A 20997-nucleotide genomic window follows, 5' to 3' on the forward strand; every position below is an offset into this window, starting at 1 on the left:
ACTGGATGGAAAATTAGGGCATTTGAGTCCCTGCTGCCAACACCTCTCACAGAGCACTGTGTTTGCGTCCCTCTGCACACCAAGATGTCTCTCGGAAGCCTTTAACAGGGATCCCTGCCAAGGATGCACCTGGGCTTCAGCCAACAGTGTTACATACGGTGAAGGATGCAGAGCTCCAGCTCAGCCGTCAGGCACGTACACGCTGGGACCATACAGCAACCTCAGCAAAAATCCTCACATGAAAACTTCCCAGCACAGACATCACAACCGTGTTAAATACAATCACAAATGGTAACAATGACAGAGATCATTAATTTCAGCCCTGGCCAGTTAAACACAAAACAAACCAACAATCAAATTGGTCAGAAGATAGAATCAGATCCTAAATAGAAAATAAAAAAAATTCTGTAAGAAGCCCCAAGCACATCCTTAAAGCGTTACAAAGAATGGAAGGAAGGAGGCATTACTTGACAGTATCTCTGGATATCAATTTGCAGTTCACCTTCAAACAGAAAAGGCAGCCCCACAGCCCTTATGATGATTCCTCATTTCAGGCAAAGCAACTGGCGAGAGCTGATTCTTCTCAGCAGCATGTTGAATTATGGATTTGTACATAAGCCTTAAATGTGTATTTTAATTTCACCTGAGTAAATTACCAACATTAATCCTACCCCTCTCAAAATCTCTGAATTTTTAATTAACCTAATTTCAACCAGGCAGTCAGAAATGATGAGTAACATATGATTCATATTCAGAAGCAAACGCACCTGCTTTTCAACAACACTTCTAATTTCTGATTCATTTTCCCCTTTACATGATGTCGGAGCCAATTTGGGTCACTGTTTTTAGCCAGTGACAAGTCCTTTCAGCTCACAAATAATGTATAAGGAATTGCTGTGTTGTCGGTTTGAAGGACATTTTTAAATGCACCGTGGAGAATAGAATACGTTACCAAAACACATCATTTTACTTCTGATATGCATCAGTTCACCAGGAGCTTCCATAAGACAAGGTTTTACCAGGAACATTTAAGCTCTGATTTAAAGTGATGTCCCACCATTTCACTGTCTTTGGTCTATGTCATAACGATTGAGGGAGTGCTACCATATATTAAATAACACAGAGCTTATTTCTAACATTACAGAAAACAGGAAAAAAATCCAAACGAACATGTTTTTTTGGAATACTTTAGATGCCCTGTAAAAACACTGCAGCAAACTGCAGTGATACAATGAGGGAGGCCTTCACTGAACTGCCTCCTCTTCCTGACAGCACTACATCTTTGAGGAGTAAGCAAGGAAGCAAAGGGAAGCCTCCTTCAAAGGTGGTTCATCACCTCTCTACTCTGAGCATTTACTTTTTCCAGGACGTGCACCTTCACAGAAACACAGAATCTTCATGGTTGGAAGGGACCTTAGAGACCATCGAGTCCAACCACACAAAAAACCCAGAAAACCCAAACCAAAACAAAAAAACCCACAACCCCACAAAACCCACAAACAGACACAAATAAACAAACAATCTCAGGCACTAGAGCATGCCCTGAAGAGCCATGTCTACACCTTTCTTAAATACCTCCAGGGATGGTGACTCCACCACCTCCCTGGGCAGGCTGTTCCAGTGCCTGACCACCCTCTCAGGAAAGGAATTCTTCCCAGTATCTCATCTAAACCTCCCCTGCCCCAACTTCAGACCATTTCCTCTGCTCCTGTCATCATTCCCTTGGGAGAAGAGGCCAACCCCCACCTCTCTACACCCTCCTGTCAGGGAGTTGTAAAGGGCAATGAGGTCTTCCCTCGGCCTCCTCTTCTCCAAACTCAACATGCCCAGTTCCCTCAGCCTCTCCTCGTGTGACTTGTTCTCCAGACCCCTCACCAGCTTGGCAGCTCTCCTCTGGACACGCTCCAGCACCTCAATTGTCTCTTTCGTGGGATGGGGCCTAAAACTGGACACCGCCCTCGAGGTGGGGCCTCACCAGTGCCTGAGCAGAGGGGGACCATCACCTCTCGAGTCCTACTCCCCACGCTGTTCCTGACACAGGCCAGGATGCTGGTGGCCTTCTTGGCCACCTGGGCACACTGCTGGCTCATGTTTAGCCCACAGGCCACCAACACCCCCAGGGCCTTTTCTGTCAGGCAGCTCCAGCCACTCTGCCCCCAGCCTGGAGCGCTGCAGGGGGTTGGTGGGACCCAAGGGCAGGGCCCGGCACTAGGCCTTGTGGAACCTCATCCCATGGGCCTGGGCCCATCCATCCAGCCTGTCCAGGCCCCTCTGTAGAGCCTCCCTCAAACAGATCAACACTCCCACCTAGTTTGGTGTCACCTGCAAGCTTACTGAGGGTGCACTCAATCCCCTTACCTAGATCATCAATAAAGATATTAAACAAGACTGGCCCCAAAACTGGGCCCTGGGGGACACCAGTGGTGACCGACCACTAACAAGATGTCACCCCAGATGGCTGAAGCTGTTTTCATATAGATCCAATGTGCACTTAGCCACTAAACTATGCATACAACATAAGCTGTACCTGCTGAAGTTTTCAAACCCTCTAACGCAAAAAATGTGACAACTTCTCATGTGCAAAGCCCTAATCATTTTCAAACCAGCCTGCACATCAGATTGCTCAAAGTAACCATCATTAGCTTGACTTGTGGCGTACTGGTAAATCCTTTACATCTCCAAAGAAAAAGTAAATTTCCTCCTGGTTGAAGTCATCCAGATTTTACATGCAGAAGCTAGCACTTCTGTCACCTACCTCTAAATTTCTTGATACAACGAGAGTACCATGCCTGCCACGTTTCCTTTACTTGCTGTGCTAACTCATATTTTAGACCAAAACAATACAAAAGACATGAAAAACACAGGAGTCAACAATAGTGATGTCATCCATTTATCAATTTTAAACCATCACTTCAGCAGTTTAAAGACTCTGTGTTCTAGTTCTGAAAGTCCCTATACGGCTATAAGAAAAAAAGAAGTTTTAAGATTCACAGGTGAAACAGAGGCAGTCAAGCTGAAAGCTGTCCTAAAGCCACTGGCTCCTGAGTAGCAGAGCACCTTTAGGCAATCACAGACTCCTAGAATGGTCACAGAATCACAGAATCCTTTAAAGGTCACCTAGTCCACTACCTTTGCCATCAGCTGATGTAGCCATGCTACATCTTAAGCTACATCAGGTTGCTCAGGTCCCCATCCAACCTGACCTTGAATGTTTCCAGGGATATGGCACCTACCACCTCTCCAGGCAACCTGTGCCAGCATCTCAGCACCCTCAGTATAAAACATTTCTTCCTTCTATCTGGTCTGCTTGCCATGCTTCTTTTGATGCAGCCCAGGATATGGTTGGCCGCCTGGGCTGTAAGCCCACACTGTTGGCTCATGTCCAGCTTTTCATCCACCAGTATCCCCCAAGTCCTTCTCAGCAGGGCTGCTCTCAATCACTTCATCCCCCAGCCTGCATTGATACCAGGGGTTGCCCTGACCCAAGGGCAGGACCATGCACTTGTCCTTGTTAAGCCTTAAGAGGTTCACATGGGCCCACTTCTCCAGCCTGTCCAGGTCCCTCTGGGTAGCATCCTGTCCCTCAGGCGTGTCAACCACACCACTTAGCTTAGCGTCATCCACAAACTTGCTGAGGATGCACTTGATCCCACTACGTCATTAATGAAGATATTAAATTGCACTGGTCCTAATACAGACCCCCTGAGGGACACCACCTCTTACTGATCTCTGTTGGGACATTGAGTCCTTGACCACTACCCTCTGGATGAAAGCAATTCCTCATCCATCAAACAGTCCACACATCAAATGCACACCTCCCCAGTTTAGAGAGAATGATGTGGTGGGGGACCGTGTCAAAGGCCTTACCAAAGTCCAAACAGATGACATCCATAGCTCTTCCCTTGTCCACTGATGCAGTCACTGCATCACCACAAGGCCACTTGGTCAGGCAGGCCTTGCCCTTGGTGAAGCCATGCCATCTGTCTCGAATCACCTCCCTGTCTGCCACGAACCTTAGCATAGCTTCAGAGGGGAATCTACTCCATCATCTTCCCAGTCATAGGGGAAAGGTTGACAGGTTGGTAGTTCCCAGGCTCCTCCTTTCTACCCTTGGGTTGCCCTGACCCAAGGGCAGGACCATGCACTTGTCCTTGTTAAGCCTTAAGAGGTTCACATGGGCCCACTTCTCCAGCCTGTCCAGGTCCCTCTGGGTAGCATCCTGTCCCTCAGGCGTGTCAACCACACCACTTAGCTTAGCGTCATCCACAAACTTGCTGAGGATGCACTTGATCCCACTACGTCATTAATGAAGATATTAAATTGCACTGGTCCTAATACAGACCCCCTGAGGGACACCACCTCTTACTGATCTCTGTTGGGACATTGAGTCCTTGACCACTACCCTCTGGATGAAAGCAATTCCTCATCCATCAAACAGTCCACACATCAAATGCACACCTCCCCAGTTTAGAGAGAATGATGTGGTGGGGGACCGTGTCAAAGGCCTTACCAAAGTCCAAACAGATGACATCCATAGCTCTTCCCTTGTCCACTGATGCAGTCACTGCATCACCACAAGGCCACTTGGTCAGGCAGGCCTTGCCCTTGGTGAAGCCATGCCATCTGTCTCGAATCACCTCCCTGTCTGCCACGAACCTTAGCATAGCTTCAGAGGGGAATCTACTCCATCATCTTCCCAGTCATAGGGGAAAGGTTGACAGGTTGGTAGTTCCCAGGCTCCTCCTTTCTACCCTTTCTCAAAATGGGTACAATGCTTCCCTTTTTCGAGTCACTGGGGACTTCCTGACTGCCATGACTCTTTAAATCTCATGGAGAGTGGCTTGGCAACTACACCAGCCAGTTCCCTCAGGACTCCGGGATGCAGCTTGTCAGGTACTGGTTTTGCAGTACCCTATTTTCACATACATAGGACACATCTCTGTGACCCTGCAACCCTCTGAAAACACTGTTTCCTCTGAATAACAGAAATTCTGGAAAGGAATGGGCAAACTATACATGGGAGAGGGTAACCAGCAGGATTAGAGGCTGGGGAGCTACAGCAGGTGGGACTCTAAGGCAGGTACTCCTTGTATTACTTCCCCATGCGTACTGCCAGTACTTACTGCTGAATGTCAGGAGGCTTGGGAGCTTATTTCTATTTAAAACAAATAACGCAAAGACTACAGGCAAAAAATCTAATGCAGTGCTTGAATCTCTTCTACGTGAAAATTTTAACATCCTCATTTATTCCCAAATAATTAGAAACAGAGCTGACAACTAGAAACTATGGGATTTCAGTATGCAGTGATTTCAGTATATCCATACAAAAGCTTTAGCAGTTTTCAGAAGCTATTCAAAGCAGATTTGTTGACAATTGGGCTTAAATCACTTGTATGACAGCAGAACAGCCATGTATTGAACAGACGCTGTTACACACAAATTCTTGAATAATCTCTGGGTAACAAGTGGTTCCAGTGATTTAACTTATCAGTTTTTAACAGTTACTTCTTGGGTCTCTCTTTTTTTTCTTCCTTAACAAAACCTCATCAATTATAATCTCGTCCGTATTAGCATCATGCAACCTGCATTAACAACCCACTTCATTTCCACCAGTAAAGGAAAGTGCAAAAGGTTTATTAACAAACACGCAATGCAAAAAACTCTATCATTGGGTTAAGTGAAACACAATCTCAATAAATACCAAATGAATTCAAGTCCCAAAGTTGCTGTATAAAGAATCTAGTAAGAATCCTACGTGGAGTCCTGTAAGATCCCTTCCTGCTCATTTAACGTAGACAAAGAACCAGATCTTTGTGAAACAAACAGAAAGGTGGGCCTGTGAGGCTCTCAGAAGCATATCTTGAAATGCAAAGAAAAGCTGGGAAAAGGCAGGATCAAATCATCACTAGGGAAGATGTATTTAATAGGCCATTATTCTATAAAATTTGGTGGCCTCAGTAACTTAGAAACAAATCAAATCTTCAGAATTCAATAACTTTAAGTGAAATGTAAGTATCCAAATTCTGGTCTAATTTGCACAACATTCAGAAAAAGCAGGTAACCTTGAACTTACACCACATGAAACAGGTGGAGTAAATATTTTTCATTTGCCCTCCCCCCTAATTAACTAAAAGTGTCCACCGGAAGCAAAAGCACATACGTCCCTGACTGTCTACGATTTTTCCACGTTTAATTTAAGACTAGCTTTCAGTTAGGAAAAGGCAGCTATGGAACAGTCATATCTTCAATGAAGAGAAAACATCAAGCAGCATGGAAGAATGAAAAGCAATTATTTCTTGATTTAGCGTATCACATTTCTCATTACCAAAGAAGAAGGTGTTTCAGTAAAGCTTTACCTTTCTCACAATGACTTCCTGTGAATCCAGAAGGGCAGACACATTTGTTAGGGGCTACACAAGTTCCACCATATCTGCACCCCTCTTCACAGAATGCTGAAAAATAAAAGGAATATGTGGGCATTACTGAAATTTTTAAAAAATTTATTATACGTTTGCAAGCTACCACGAAAAACACCTAAATACTAAGCAATTAACAGAATTCAACATATTAAAATTCAGTCCACCTGCAACCACAAAGAGAAGTAACTCACTTAAATGACATGAGGAAAAAAATCTCAGATTACACCGTAGGCAAACCATCTCACCAATAAAAGATTAATAACCATCTGGAAGAAGAAGAGAGGGGAAAAATACAACGTACAATTTTAATGGGGCTGATCTTCTTTCAATTATGTGAGTACTCCAATTACAATACCCTGGTGATCCATAGAAAACAGGCCGGTCAGACGGTGTGAACCACTTTATTTCTCACTTCTATCAAATACACTTCACTGAAATGTTGGTAAACGCAGGATATTTTCCCGTGTATTTTTTAATTGTAAAGTACATTTTGTGAAATTGAGAATGAAATAGGGTGAGGCTCATGACTGAATACAGAGGAAAAGGGCTCAACCACAAGATAAAGCCTCTACTGAGGTGTGGTTCTTGAGAGACCAACACACAAGCACTTTAGAAGCACATTTGTCCAGTAGCTACGATTTGAAACAAATGAGGGATCTCCCATCTTCTCCTGTAAGCACCGTGTGCTGCTCCTCTCCCTTCAGTTTAGCAGAAAGCACACTAACTGTGCAAGGAGTATCCCTGCAGTTTAACATTATGCTTTATTCTTTCTTTTGGCTGTGTGTGTACAAGGAAGGGAACTGAGGGAAGAGGAGGAAAGGAAACATCAGGACATGATCTATTTTGCACTGCTAACTCAAGTCAGACCTTTGCTATGGCTAAGAGCGGGTCCTGCCCACAACACACTCTCCTAGATATTTATTGAATTTCCCAAGTTACTCAGTGGGTTTCACTGCACTTATGAGGGAAGTTACAATTAATATTTAAACAGCAGCTCTCTGCATCTAAGCTAATAACGGAATTGCAAAGCGTTTCCTGCAAGCTAAAATCACAGATGGAGTGTTGGCAAAGAGATGTTACAAATGCTATGAAAAGGCTTGAAGTGCTAGATAACAGAAGAAATGTTTAAGATTTATTTTCCAATGCACTAAAAAGAAACATCAAATTACTAAGCACTAAAAAGCATCTTTTGCAACTGTTAACCTCTTAGAAGCAAAAACCACATCGTCACATCTCTTGGCTGAACTGATAGACGGTTTTGCCTTAGTCTAAACGTATCATTTGTAGCACAGCACATGGTCTGATGGAGGGTAACATGGGGAGCAGAAGTGGTTTAGAGAAGATGGCAGTAGAACATCACAAGTGCTCCTGCGACCGGCGCACGGCTGTGGTGTGGAGAAAGCACGGTTCTTGCCCAGTGACACTGCCTGCTCCTCAATCCGCACACTCCAGAGGGGAATCCTCTGAAATACATCTATGGTGAAACCAGTCCATTTCTACTGTGCGCAAAAAAGAGAAATATGGTTTAAGAGTAGCATTTTTGCATGTAAATATTTGTAGGAAACCATAACTGTGCAGAAAGCTGAAAGTACCAGTACGAAATACAGCTGGAAATTGTACAAAAAAAATGATGAGACAGAAAAGATTCCCTCTGTAGCTCCTGAAAGAACGTTTGCTCAGTTCTAGTCTCAGCATTCTCAGAGAAGGTGCAATCAACACTTTTTTGGGGTTTGAAACTGAGAGTAAGCAGAGACTTTTGTGAAGTTGTCATACATTTCTGCATGACATCAAAAGAATTAGGATTTGTGGCAGAGCAGATATAAAGGGCACAAGAAGAAAAATACTGGCAAAAAAGTGAATAGTTCATCGATAACAGATGCCACTACACTGGGAAAGAACTACACCGGGGTCTTAAAATAAAGAAGTCACAAGGGGTCTAAAGAAACACTCTCTGTCCTTCTAGTCCTTCCTACATCTCCCTACCAAAACACACCTCCTGTATGCAGATCCAAATGTGCAGGCACGCACTTGTGCAGCGATTGGAAATTCCCCTGTCCTTTAGATATCACATTTTAGCAACTTAAAACCCCAATATCTGCATAGGGACACCCTGAGGAGCTGCTGTACTACAGGTTCCTGTAAGAAGGGACTCTCCACTGCCCAGCACACGAGGAGTTACCCAGGCACTGATTTGTTCCAGGGACGTCAGAGGGAGGATGGAGTTGGGGAAGAAGGTGGGCAATGGCTGCAGAAGGAAAGAATTCAAACCTCCTTGTCAATTTTTGGCAGAAGCTGAAAGGTCCTCTGCAAGACAGACCAACTCTGCTTGTCTTTGTTCCTACGGCTTTGGAGGATTTGGGGGAAGTGGTTCATTCTCATATTTTTATGAAAGAAAAGAAAATCCCAAGGAAGACTGCCAGAATTATCCTGCTGTTCCCCAGATGGTTCTTCTACAAACCCTCTAATTCCTGCATTGTAGGCTTGCAGGAAGTGGGAACATCAAAACCACAAGTCTCAGAATATAGTTATGAAATCAAAATGTTTGTCTAAAGGCTACTTTCCTTAGTTGCTAGAAAAAGCCTAACAGTATTATATGCAGCACCAATAGCACCTCTCTGAATTTTAAGAACGCTCAATATCTCTAATAATAGGAACTCAGTTTCAATTGCTAGCAATTTCACAAACCTTCACTTATTTGAACTATTTTTCTCTAATAGTTCTGCCTCTGGCTGAAGCCTTTTAGAACATTTTATCAAAACTCATTCATTTACAACAATGAGATTTTTCCTCTGCACCCTTAGCACAAGAGCTTCATTAAGGAAAATCTTTCCCTCACTTCTGTACCTATGCCTTATGGCCAAGAGGACCCCACAGAGAACAGCTCAGTGACTGAATAGGAAATCAACTGTAGTGTCCACGCTGGCATGAAACTCCCTGCTTTGGTGCTTATGCTTTGGTATATGTCTTATGGGCAGTGGGATCTAAAACTTCCATTGTGGTTTAGACCCTTCAAAATCAAAACTCTGTTGTGGGGCGCATGAAACATGACACCCACAGAACTGGCAGTTACAAACCTGGGCTGCAGATTCCCTCCTAACTCAGAGAAAGTTAACACAGGAAAGATAAATCGTGGCTGGATCGTAGTTTGCGAATATATTCCCATTAAGAGATCCGTTCTCTGAAATTACTTACAGGCTGGCAAGCTTGTTAAAAATGAGAATGGTTACTGAATTTGCAATAAAGGCTTTATCAGGAAAATTAAGTGAAGATGCCATTAGGGCAAAGTCTACAAAGGTAAATCTCCATCATCAAAAGGCTTATTCAGTATTCCGTGCGTAAAAGAAAAAGAATCTATTGATTTCAGGGGGCTTCTGCCAAAGGGAACAGATCTCTGCAATGCCAACAGATTTCTTCTTCCAAAATAAGAACTTCTATCATATAAAGACCTTTTCTAAACTGACATAATTTCTCTGTAGAGGAGTTTTATTTTTGATGCATGTCCTCCTCGATGATGGATCTGCAGAGGGCAGAAACAGCCAAAGTTATCTATGTGCTGGCTGTGCCATTTTTGTGATAAGGTTGGAGGGACAGGGGAGTCTCACTGCAGAGCTCCACCAAGAGCAGCATCAAAGTACCCACGAACTTGTCTCCACGCTCCTGGACACGCACAAGCCGCAAACCCGCTGCTCCTGTATTTGCAGGAGATTATTTTGATAATAATGAAGATTATTTCTTCATATACACAAAAACTTTCTATAAAGCCATACTAAAACATCACGATATTATTATAACTATTGCATCTGCATTTTATAAAATTTCACATACTGAGATATCTTTATTAAATGCACCTTTAATCAGCTGATTTCTTGATATTATGTACAACATAATCTATGCTTTTACAGCTAAATATTACTACCCATTACAACGTTACCGTAGACATATAATACAACCTACTGTATTGCAGCCATAGGTGTAATATACTCTACCTCCTCCTTTTTCCTTCATCATATCCGCCCATTATTTTTCAAAAAAGGAAACCCAATTAAAATAGAAGCAAGTCATTTAGAGTTCATCTTCTGCCACTTGAGAATGAGCAAAGTCTCAAATTCTGAGAATTTTAACTCTGAAGCAACTGCCTAGAATTCTATCCACCAGATAATCCCTGTATCCTCTTCATCTCAACACCACTAATACATAATAAACACCAATGTTTTAAAAATCCCTATACAATTTGTTTACTAAAAAGCAGACCTCTTCAACTTGACAGCACAAAGAGATGGAAAAGCTTCATAAGTGAGTGCCTTACTAGTGGGTGCCTTTGGCTTTTTCCACTGCTTTGCTCTTCCTCGTGAATTTGCCCGTTTCTTCTTTAGTCAAGAAATAAAACAGTGTTGCAAAAAGTAGTTCCATTAGTACCAAAACTAACACCATTGCAGAAAAAGATAAAACATACCAAAGCTTGCATAAGAGGAAAGAATACAGCAATATCAAAAATGCAAACTCCTGCCCTCCAGATCACAGGCAAGAGCAGCTCTTAAAGAAAACACAGTTTTGTTCAACTGGGTGCACTGTCTGCACTTATATGGGCCAAACGGGCACAGGACAGCAGCTCCACTGGGTACTCACCACCGCCCAACCTGAGCTTTACTGCATTTTGGCCCAAAGCACTGGGTGCTCACACCCACCCCAAACCAGCTGGCAGCCGGCCGCACACGCGTGTCTCTGCTTCAGTGGGTGTTAAACACCTACAGTTAAGAGCATAAATTGTACTTCACCATCAAATCCAGCAGCAGGTCCACTGCCAGCGCTGCCCCATCATTAAACCTACAGCAGGTTTCTAGAAGACTGGAGTTCAAAGGGACTTCAACCGGACGCCTTTACTTGCTCAAAGATTACAAACTGGCACAGGGAGCCAGGGGAAAAAAACGAAAAGAAGGTGGGCAAATCCATCCTTTCCAGGTGCTCACCACAGGCTCTTTGCTCTGTGCTGTGTTCCCTACCCAAAATGCAAACCACGGGTCACTGGTCACTGCCTTGGCGAGCACCGTCCTCTCTCGACACCATCTCTGTTCACCTCGTAAATCAGCTGGTGTCTGGAGCTGCTACGTGGGGCAGCGTAAGAGAAAAGGTCATACTGCCTTCTCTTGGACTTTTGAAATGCCTTTTTACTGATTTATTTTCAACATGATGGTCAGTAAAATGACCATGAAGTCCACTGGCATTTGGCCAGCCTCAAAGGCTATCTGCATGTCGAGTGAAAGGAGGGACATCCAGGAAAGGCAAGGAAGGGGTCAGGCAGAGACTGCCTGGGTAAACAAAACCGTGCAGCTCTGGAGAAGTGGTGGACTGGCTGAACTACACAAGCAATTTGATAATCAATTGATGGAAAGACTGCAATTTCATTAGCTGATGGAATTTCCTCAGCCAAGTACGCACAAGGTTGCAGCTGAGAACAACCCAACTATGGAAGCCAAACACCAGAATAATCAGATACTGGTTGCTGAGGCGGGTTAGAGGAGAGCTGAGAAAGTAAGGAGAAAGCACACAAACAAGATGAGGGAGCAGCAGAGGTTCTGCTCTTTCTCTCTGTACTGAAGTGTGACACTATCATCTAGAAAAGTACAAAACTCATCTTGGTTCAGTGAACTACGTCCATTGGATACAGGGTGCGACTCATTTAACACAAAGTCTGCCAAATGCCACTGGAGTCCTTTTACAGCCGGCTGGAGCCAGAGCACAAATCTGGCAGGAATGAACTTTGGATGAGAGAACTGTCCTGGAGAATTTTCATCCCACGTGTTGGAGCAGGAAGGGGAGTGCGGGTCAGTCTGGCCATCAGGATGTGAACACACCTGAGACAGGAGGGCAAATCCTTCACTGGGCAGTTCATCGCCTCTGTGAGTGGCTTCCAATGTAATTGATGCTTCAGATTTCACACGTGGTATGTATGTGGGTTGATTCAGTTCAGGAAGAGCCTATAAATCTCAGGTCTTCTAACAACTGACTATAAAGTGATGATTACTGATTGATATTTCTAGAGATTTTGCATATAAGAGGTACTTTACAAACATAATTAGCCTAACGGCTGCCTAGTGTAGTCAAAGTTCCAAATCCTGGTAGTACAAAACTGCTGCTTAGCGCTGGGTCTGAACAAAGATCAATGAAGCCAGAATTAAGGTTTGAAGATGGGGGTTTCTCAAAGCACTCAGAAAAGCATGAAGGAATTCCTTTAAATTTGGGACGCAATGCACAGTGAGAGGAAAGGAGGAAACAGAGTAAACCAGAAAATTACCTGGAAGGATTCTGAAGAATAATGACTATATCAGAAGAAATGATGTCACAGATCTCGGGTACAGGTACACATACATCCTGTATGAAAGAGAGTGTGTGTGTGTGTGTGTATTTGCATACTATACAGTATTTATCAAAGTGGTGAACTAATATGGTAGAGTTTGTCACCAGGCCATTTTAGCTGATGTAGGCAGTGAATCTTGTCAAGTACCCAGTGTCCTGTCATACAGCACTTGCAAAATTAAGATTAAGGTGAACTTGGAAGGCTGAGCATCTCTCAGAAGGCGCTGAGCTCTTCGCAGTGGGCCCTTTCTTTGCTGCTCTAGGATGTTAAATTCTCTTGGTGTTTGGTGTTTTGCTTGATTGATACGCGATCGAGGTGTAGCCGTTTGTACGCCAGAAGCAGGCCCTTCATCTGGATGCTTCCAGGGTGAGCTCAAGGACTGTTTGGCTGGAGATGCTGGATTCTTTTTGAAACATGAAACATCAACTCCTTAAAATTAGTACAATGAATCACGGTGATAAATACTGACAATTTCCTTTGCATTATCCCAATAATGGAACTTTCTTTCTGAATGTGTAAGATTAGACCTTGATTAATACATTTTCACCTAAACCCTTTTCTAATGATCAAACAAGCTACATTTTATTAAATTAATTCAGAAAGCATACTGAATGGACAGACCCTTCTCATTCTGCTTTACTGGTAAAAAGACATATATGAAACACTTCTTGATGTCAAGCTTATTTTATGGCTCTGAGGACAGATACGTGACAGTTTTCTAAAACATATGAAAAAGATCAATAGAAGCAGTAAGAGACAAAAGTAATATAATAAAATTTGCCCTGTGATATATTACACTTTTGAAAGCATCTCTCGCATCCCCAGATGATTCTGTGCTAAATAAATATTCTTGTTGCCATTTTCCTGCCCTGCTTCCTCAAGGCTAGACTCTTCAATATTTTTAGTGCACCATTTTAAGCCAACTGCAGCTGTCTAGTGACCTAATACTAAGCATGGCAAAATAGGGCACAAGATTTCTCCCACAAACCAACTAAACATCATCTTTCAAAAGTCAATTCAACAGTTAAAACTGTAAAACCAAATGGACATTTACTTTGAGAAATGACATGACATATCATATTATTGGAGTTTTTTCTTTGCACTGCATCAACGTGCTTACTATACTCACTTTTTTTTCCACAAATGGGTATAAAATAATTTGTATTTATAAGCATAACACTTAAGTTACAATTTTATATATTTTAAAGTTCAGTGGAGCTATCAAAACAAATCAGATGGAAGAACACTGCAATCATTACAAAGCAACACAGAGAAGATGTGAAACTTCTGACCTGCTTCCACTTTGACTGCTACACTATGGCTCACAATTTCTTTAGAAATTAGTTATGCCTCATCAATCTTAATTTAAGAATAGAGAAACATGTTCCAGAATCACAATAGAAGCACTTTCCCTTGCCTGATCTATTATCACTACATTAGAAAGACCTTGATTCAAATCCCGTTGAACTCAATGAAAAAAAATACTGAATTCAACAGACAGTGGATACAACCTTAGCTCTGTTTGACCTGAGCACAGTATAGGGAATATCCAGCCAACATAAAAAAAGTTTTCTAGCTGGTTTACAGTTCTCTGTAAGGCCTTCCAGCCTGTCCAAATGCACTCCAGACAAGTTCAGCACAAGACTATTTGGACTCTACCCTAATGGAACACGTATGCAGTTCACACTTCTTGCTTTACCCTGTAGCACTGACAGGTGCCTCCACCAACAGAACACAAGTCTCTTCACCTGTAAGAAACATTCTGTCCCGATGTGAAAGATTTACTCTATATTGCTCAATGAGCACTACCTAGCATCTTCAAATAATCCTATGTTATTAAAAACACCAGAATGTTGGATAAGCTGTAAGAAAACTAGGTCTAAAATCTTAATAAAACATTATGGTAGTTCTCTATTTGAGAAACACCATCTTTTGAAATTTTAAAGAAACTGTAAGAAAGCATTTTTAGTTGTGGCTGGAAGCGAGGAGGTTGCTTTGGTGCAATCATAGCTTCTATAACGTTACATTCAGCAACATTTTTCTGAAGGTTGCTGGTACCTTAACGCAAACATAACTGTAACCAGATGCATGTTTTGACAGCTGCACAAAATATGCAATAGTAAATCAAGGATTTACTGACAGCATTCAGTTATCTTCAGATACGTTACAGAGAGGGAGAAGAAAACATAAAACAAAATGACAATGAGTTTTTCTGGTCTGGGTCAAGGATGTGTAAAGACATGTAAGGTCTCTTAATATAAGTAGTGTATCTTTTAACAGGCACACTAAAATATGGGTGTTTTTTATTATTGACAATATTACTTTTCTGGTACACTGCAGATAACAACCACAGTGGTATTTCTAAAAACATTTGCTAATGGGCTTTTGCATCATCTTTCAAATCTCACTTATTCTACCAAGATACTCCATCCAAAATAAAATGTCTTTTTCGAAGCAGGATTGCATTCTATTGACCAACACCATAAGGGAGGGAATTGTTATCTCCAGACATCAGTCCTCTGACCACACAAAAGGAAGGACTTGGCAAGTGAAGTTTTCAGAGCTCATCCACAAGACCCATCCAGACTTCACTCTTTATCAAGAAAGATGCCATGCCAGATACAGACATTTCCCCATTAAGGAAGAGAATTAAGAGTTAATCTCAATTTACAGAATCTAGTTTACCTTGCAGTCTCCAACAGACAAAGGTTTGAATTCACTAAAGGCACTGCCAAGAAGGCAATCAGGAGATGAAAAGCCCTGTATCCCAATAGTAATGTCCCCAGGGCATTCTGTCTCATTCAAATTAAATTTATATAAGGGAAAGCAAGAGTAACAAAGCAAACAATACAGTGGGGTTTGGAGACATAGGAAAAGAGAGAGCCAAACACACTGCTAAAACATACCACACTAAATCACAGATTCTCCTAGGGCTGGATAACTTTTGCACTCTTGTACTACTTCTGACCTTTGCATTTCTTGGATTAAAAAGAGAATGCAAGTAACGATTAATAGGACACAATTAATCTCAGTGCTTATCTACATTTTAAATGAGAGTGTTTCAGTAGCTAAAATATTACCATAAAAGCAGAGTTTTCTTAAAAAAAAAAAAAGTCGATTTCTAGCAACTATTTTCATTTCCCAGTGGCAAAAGATACATTTGTCTCAACATCTGCATTTCTCTAAAATGATCTCACCAACTAAGTTTCATTCTGAAGTCTAAGGCTCATCCAGAAGAAAAAAGAATGCCACGCTCAGTATTTAAAGCCAGGGGAAGGAGGAGGAAGGGGGGCACACATTTGGAGTTATGGCATTTGTCTTCCCAAGTAACCATCACACGCGATGGAGCTCTGCTTTCCTGGAGACGACTGAACTGCCTGAAGCAGTGAATGAACTCCTTGTTTTGCTTTGCTTGAACGTGGGCGTTTTGCTTTATCTCAGCCCCCCAGTTGTTGGGTTTTTTTTGCCCTTTTCTCCCTCCCCTTCTGGGCAGCGGGGGGAGGCAGGTGAGCGAGCAGTTGTGTGCTCCCAGTTGCTGGCTGGAGTTAAACCTCAACACACAGAAACTTCATTTTCAAATCAGAGATTGCTTTTGCTCAAGCTGGTGTGACAGCAGGTGTGATGTGCATCACCATCAGCCTTATAATCATCATAATACATTGCTTTTACGTAAATCCTTTCATCTCAAGCTTTTACAGATTATGAACAATTAAGCCTTACAACCCCCCAGCGAGGGAGACGCATTAAGAACCTGAACCTGCCAGGCACTTTGTCAGAACGGAGTTAACTACAGAAATATAATTTAATAAAGAACACATTTAACAAGTAAGAGCAGAAAAGCAAATATAATCTTTGTGTGTATAATCTTTGACTGAGCCAAGAGCGTTTTAGAAACCCAAGGGCCCACACTCTCTGCTCGTGTCAATTAGTAAATCTATATCAATTTACACAGCGACTAAGAATTTAGCCCCTAAATTCTTAAGCTACAAGACTCCAAGGAGTGCATCACTGTCACAATTGATAAGACCATACTGCTGACTTGTGTCTTACATATACACACAATGACATCAATATTTTAGCTAATATCTGCAAAGTATGCACAACTCGGGCTTGAGTTTCTGCCACCTGTTCCCTCTCTCTGCTATTTTTCTACCGAGAACTCACTGGGTAGTAACACGCCGAGGAAAGGTAAAGGAAGATGAGATACAGATTCTCAGTTGCTTCTCACAAAGCAACGCCCCCTCGGTCACAAATCTCACTTCAGTGACTCTGCACCCGTGCACTCTGTATTTTGCTGTATGGGCCCGATCACAATGTCATGTGCTTTGAGAAATCAAAGTAATGGATCATCTCTACAACTGGCTTGAGCGTGCCTTGGAGGGGCTGGAACTTGTCACAAGAGCACTACTTAAAGCTTGGCGTGTCTGGCCAAAATTGTCTTCCCCAGTGCACGCAAAACTTCCCAGATAGTGTTTGTTTGCCTCACAACCTGTTAATAGCACTTCAGCAGCACCACAGAGGATATGCCACATAGATTTTTTGAGTACTTTGGATTCATTTAGAATAAGGTTCAACATAAATGTGAAATGTCCTTCTTATGCTTTAGGCTGGTAACGGCACACAGCACATTCTTCATGTAGAAAAAATAAAGCACCATAAATGGCAGCCGTAATCCTCCCATCAAGTACAGCACGTGTTCCTAATGGAACATGTTTTCAAAACAGATTTCCAGTACTGCCTTCTTACAACACCGCTTTACAATGTTTAGTTTGCAAAAACTGACTACAGGAATACTTGCTTTATTGCTTGGAAGTGCAACATTTAACTTTATGGTGCATAGAATGCACTTCTCTTAACAGATGTATCAGTTCCCTGATACCATGACTAAACTGCTTCATACCCATTAAATGCTGTGTGGGGAAGTAGCAAAACTATGGTGTTTATTTTTGTTGTTGGAGCACACACTTCTACTTGCTCACACCATCGTGCTGCCCTGAATAACAACAAATAGCTTTCCCTGCTCTTACCAGGCTTGATCATGTGCATGACATACATTCGGCGGTTATGCCCCAAAAAAGTCCCAGCTTTGCATCCTAAAGGGCATAAGAATTGCAAGCGTTTGGAGATAAGAAAAAAAACTAAAAAATAAACTGTAATATTAAAATATTTGCTACAAAATTAAACTTGTTCTTTGGCTTAGGAGAGGTCAGCCTCCTTCCCAAGTCTACGCTAAACATCCCATTTAATCACATCCTGACAAAAAAATAAAATTTTGCTCTAAGTTTGGAAAATTTTAGAACAGAGAGAACATAATTTAATTGCAATATTCCCTGACAAAATTCAGGCAAAACCAGGTGTGTATGTTTCACAGTTCTTTGAAATGAATGGCTTTGGGGATCCACCACAGTCCACAGCAGCCGTCCCACCGCGCAGTCGCCGGCAGACATGGTACTAACAATAACACTGAAGAAGTGATCTGGAAGAAGACCAAGTCGCAGTTAAATGACATCATTTTGGGACGTTCTTTCTACACAAGTTGTGACATGAAAGAAGGTAAGATCCATTTCATGGTTAGCTTTTCCACCTGCCTGCCGTGACTGGCTTCTATACAGGAGAGTGAAACAGCTTTGAAAACAGTTACTCTCTGCACAGACGTGTTTCTGTTCTCAATACCCATCAGACCGAGGGTTTCTGCAATCTGATAACAGCTGCTCTGGCAGATGAGGAGCTCCCGACTTGATGCCACACAAACAATCTTTGCCCCCTCACATCATGCCCTTCAATGGAGCCTCAACAGGTTTCACCAAAATCTTTGTTCTAAAAATAGTTTCAGAAAACGTATTCTTTGCATCTACAAGTATCATCTTAAAAGAACAAGCAAATGAGCTCCACAAAGCATGTGTTCTTTGAAACAAGTCACAAAGAGTAGGAGTGATTTCTGTGAGAATTAACTTGCTCAAAATACTGGGGTTCAAGCATCAACAGACAGCTACAGAGGAAATATGTGAAGATGAAAAAAGTTATTAGTTTTATGCATTGATGCAAAGGCATCTTCAAATATTTCAATAAAATCATCCTAAACATAATACACTAGAGTATATTATCTCCTGTAGTACCTAGTCTTCATATATCTCACTGGAAATCAGCGTATCCAAAGCATAATTGTAAAGGACAATTCGCTCAACACCAAAGCATATTACCCAAGCCAAGAATGAGATACAGATGTGTAGCCTGGAGACACATCAGACACAACAGTTTTCTTTCTTTTGAAGACATTTGTGTTCAAACTACACATGCGCTAAGCTATAAACATTCCTAAAAATGCCAGGTAGAAAATAAAATCAAAGCAGCAGCATCACAAGTACTTAAACATTCTACCGCCCCACTCACACCAATACCCCAGCAAAGAAACCTTTTGAAATCTCTTCATCTCCATTCAAATGAAATGGAGATTTTTAAAAACAAAAATAAAATACACGTCCTGAAATCTTAAACTCAGAATGATCTCACATGATTGGTTGAGTATAGAAGTCATTTCTGTTTAAAGATATTTTTTGAGTCAAATAAGGTCCGACCTCCTTAAAAAACATAAAAGTAGGGTTTGACTGAGCAGCAATCAAGTGGTCATCTCTACCGTACACTGACAAAACAAGTCAAATTGTGGGGAAGAGATGCTCTCTCAACAGCTCTCTGAAGCTTTCTATTGTTATGTTGTTGCTGCTTTCTTTTTTTCAAAAAAAAATTTCTCAGTAAAATTACTAGGTTTGTTCTACAGGATGAATAATACTGCATAGCAAAAGGAAAGCAAACTCTTACAGTGTATATAATCAGTCCTTAATAGCAAACAAACACTGCTGTTGCTGGATAGTATCAGAATAATGGTCTCCTGCTAGTATGGAAACAAAAAACTTTAAATAAAAATACACACCGGGCACAAAGGAAGCTTCTGGTTAAAATTAATATGGTTTCTGTGTGCAGTGCATCTGACACGTCAGGGTTTCAGGAGCTGACACGTCCTTATGAAGCCAGAGTTCAGGGATTGTACCGGCACCACACGGGCTTGAGGGAAGTAACGGACAGCAGTGCCCAATCTTTACAGCGAGAAACCCACTGCCCAGGAGCCCACAGCCTGAGGGGTTTGTGGTTCCCCTCTTCTGGAAGGCAACCCCGAGCCTGAAGGCATCTCTTTATCCTCAGAATAGTTAGTGTCAGCAGCAGGGCAAGACTCCTCAGGGTGCTGTGCCCATAGTGCACTGCCACAGACTGGTCCATCTCTCTGAAATAAGCCTTTGGAATCGTGGTCTGTGCGGCACGGAAGCCAGCACAGTCACTCCCAAGCTCCAGGGGGGCAGCAGGACATCAAAAACCATAGGGTAAGACAAACCCAGTGCATTTCTTACAGTGGAGCATCAGATACACATAACACTGGGATTCTGCTATTTCCATTAAAAAGCTCTAATTTTTAAGGATCCACAACCACGTTTACTTAATTGACCGGTATCAAGGCATTTAAATACACATTTAAGACATTAAGAAGCTGAATACAAATACTATAGGGAGAACTGATTTTTGCTGTTTCCAAAAGCAGCATAAAGGAATAAAATACTTCTATATCAGTGAGATATTCAAGGGAATTCAGCCTAGGTTGTTCACCTATTGCTTTGTATCTTGTTATTGTTGAATAAATCACTAAATCCAGCATCACAACACAATTTTTACAGTGACTTATCTCTACCTTTATCTGTATTGTGCCACTGAGAAGGTGCTTCAATGAAATGGGAATGTTTCTCAGAGCTGCACATGAAGCTTGGTGAAGCAAATGAGATTACATGACTCGCCATGTGCAAACTCGTAAGTAATCTGTGTCAAACTAAAAATGTTGTGACACACCAGAAGCAAGACAAATAAACAAGGTATCCCACGGGAACAATAAACACTGAAAACATCCAGGCAAAATGTGATACTGTTCACTCATGAAAAAGCAAAAGATCACAGTGCAATAACAAAATATTACAACCTCCAAAATAATTTTGCAGCCAAGATAAATAGAGGTAGTTTCTCCAAGTTGAGTCATATTCCCTGGCAGATAAAATTCACATATTGCACCTTGGTACTTCAGTAATGTATATGTCCCAAATATATGTAGCAAGCATTGCTTTACATTAATAACTACAATTTGATGCTGCCAACACTCCCGAGCAGAGGGCAGGAACAGTTGGGATT

General features: G+C 41.9%; 1 protein-coding gene across 1 annotated transcript in view; it reads right to left on the reverse strand.

Moving 5' to 3' along the window:
- The window catches only part of LOC106900022 (protein kinase C-binding protein NELL1-like), a 94084-nt gene extending 76255 nt beyond the window's left edge, over positions 1-17829 (reverse strand). The window contains exons 1-2 of the mRNA XM_014961980.1: positions 17802-17829; positions 6357-6452 (exon numbers count right to left, since the gene is read on the reverse strand). Of these exons, the coding sequence (XP_014817466.1) occupies positions 6357-6452; positions 17802-17829 (124 nt within the window). The remainder of the gene's footprint in view (positions 1-6356; positions 6453-17801) is intronic.
- Between the last annotated feature and the right edge of the window lie 3168 nt (positions 17830-20997).

Source organism: Calidris pugnax, unplaced genomic scaffold (assembly GCF_001431845.1).
Source record: "Calidris pugnax isolate Ruff unplaced genomic scaffold, ASM143184v1 scaffold1017, whole genome shotgun sequence".
In the NCBI taxonomy this organism is placed as follows: Eukaryota; Metazoa; Chordata; class Aves; order Charadriiformes; family Scolopacidae; genus Calidris; species Calidris pugnax.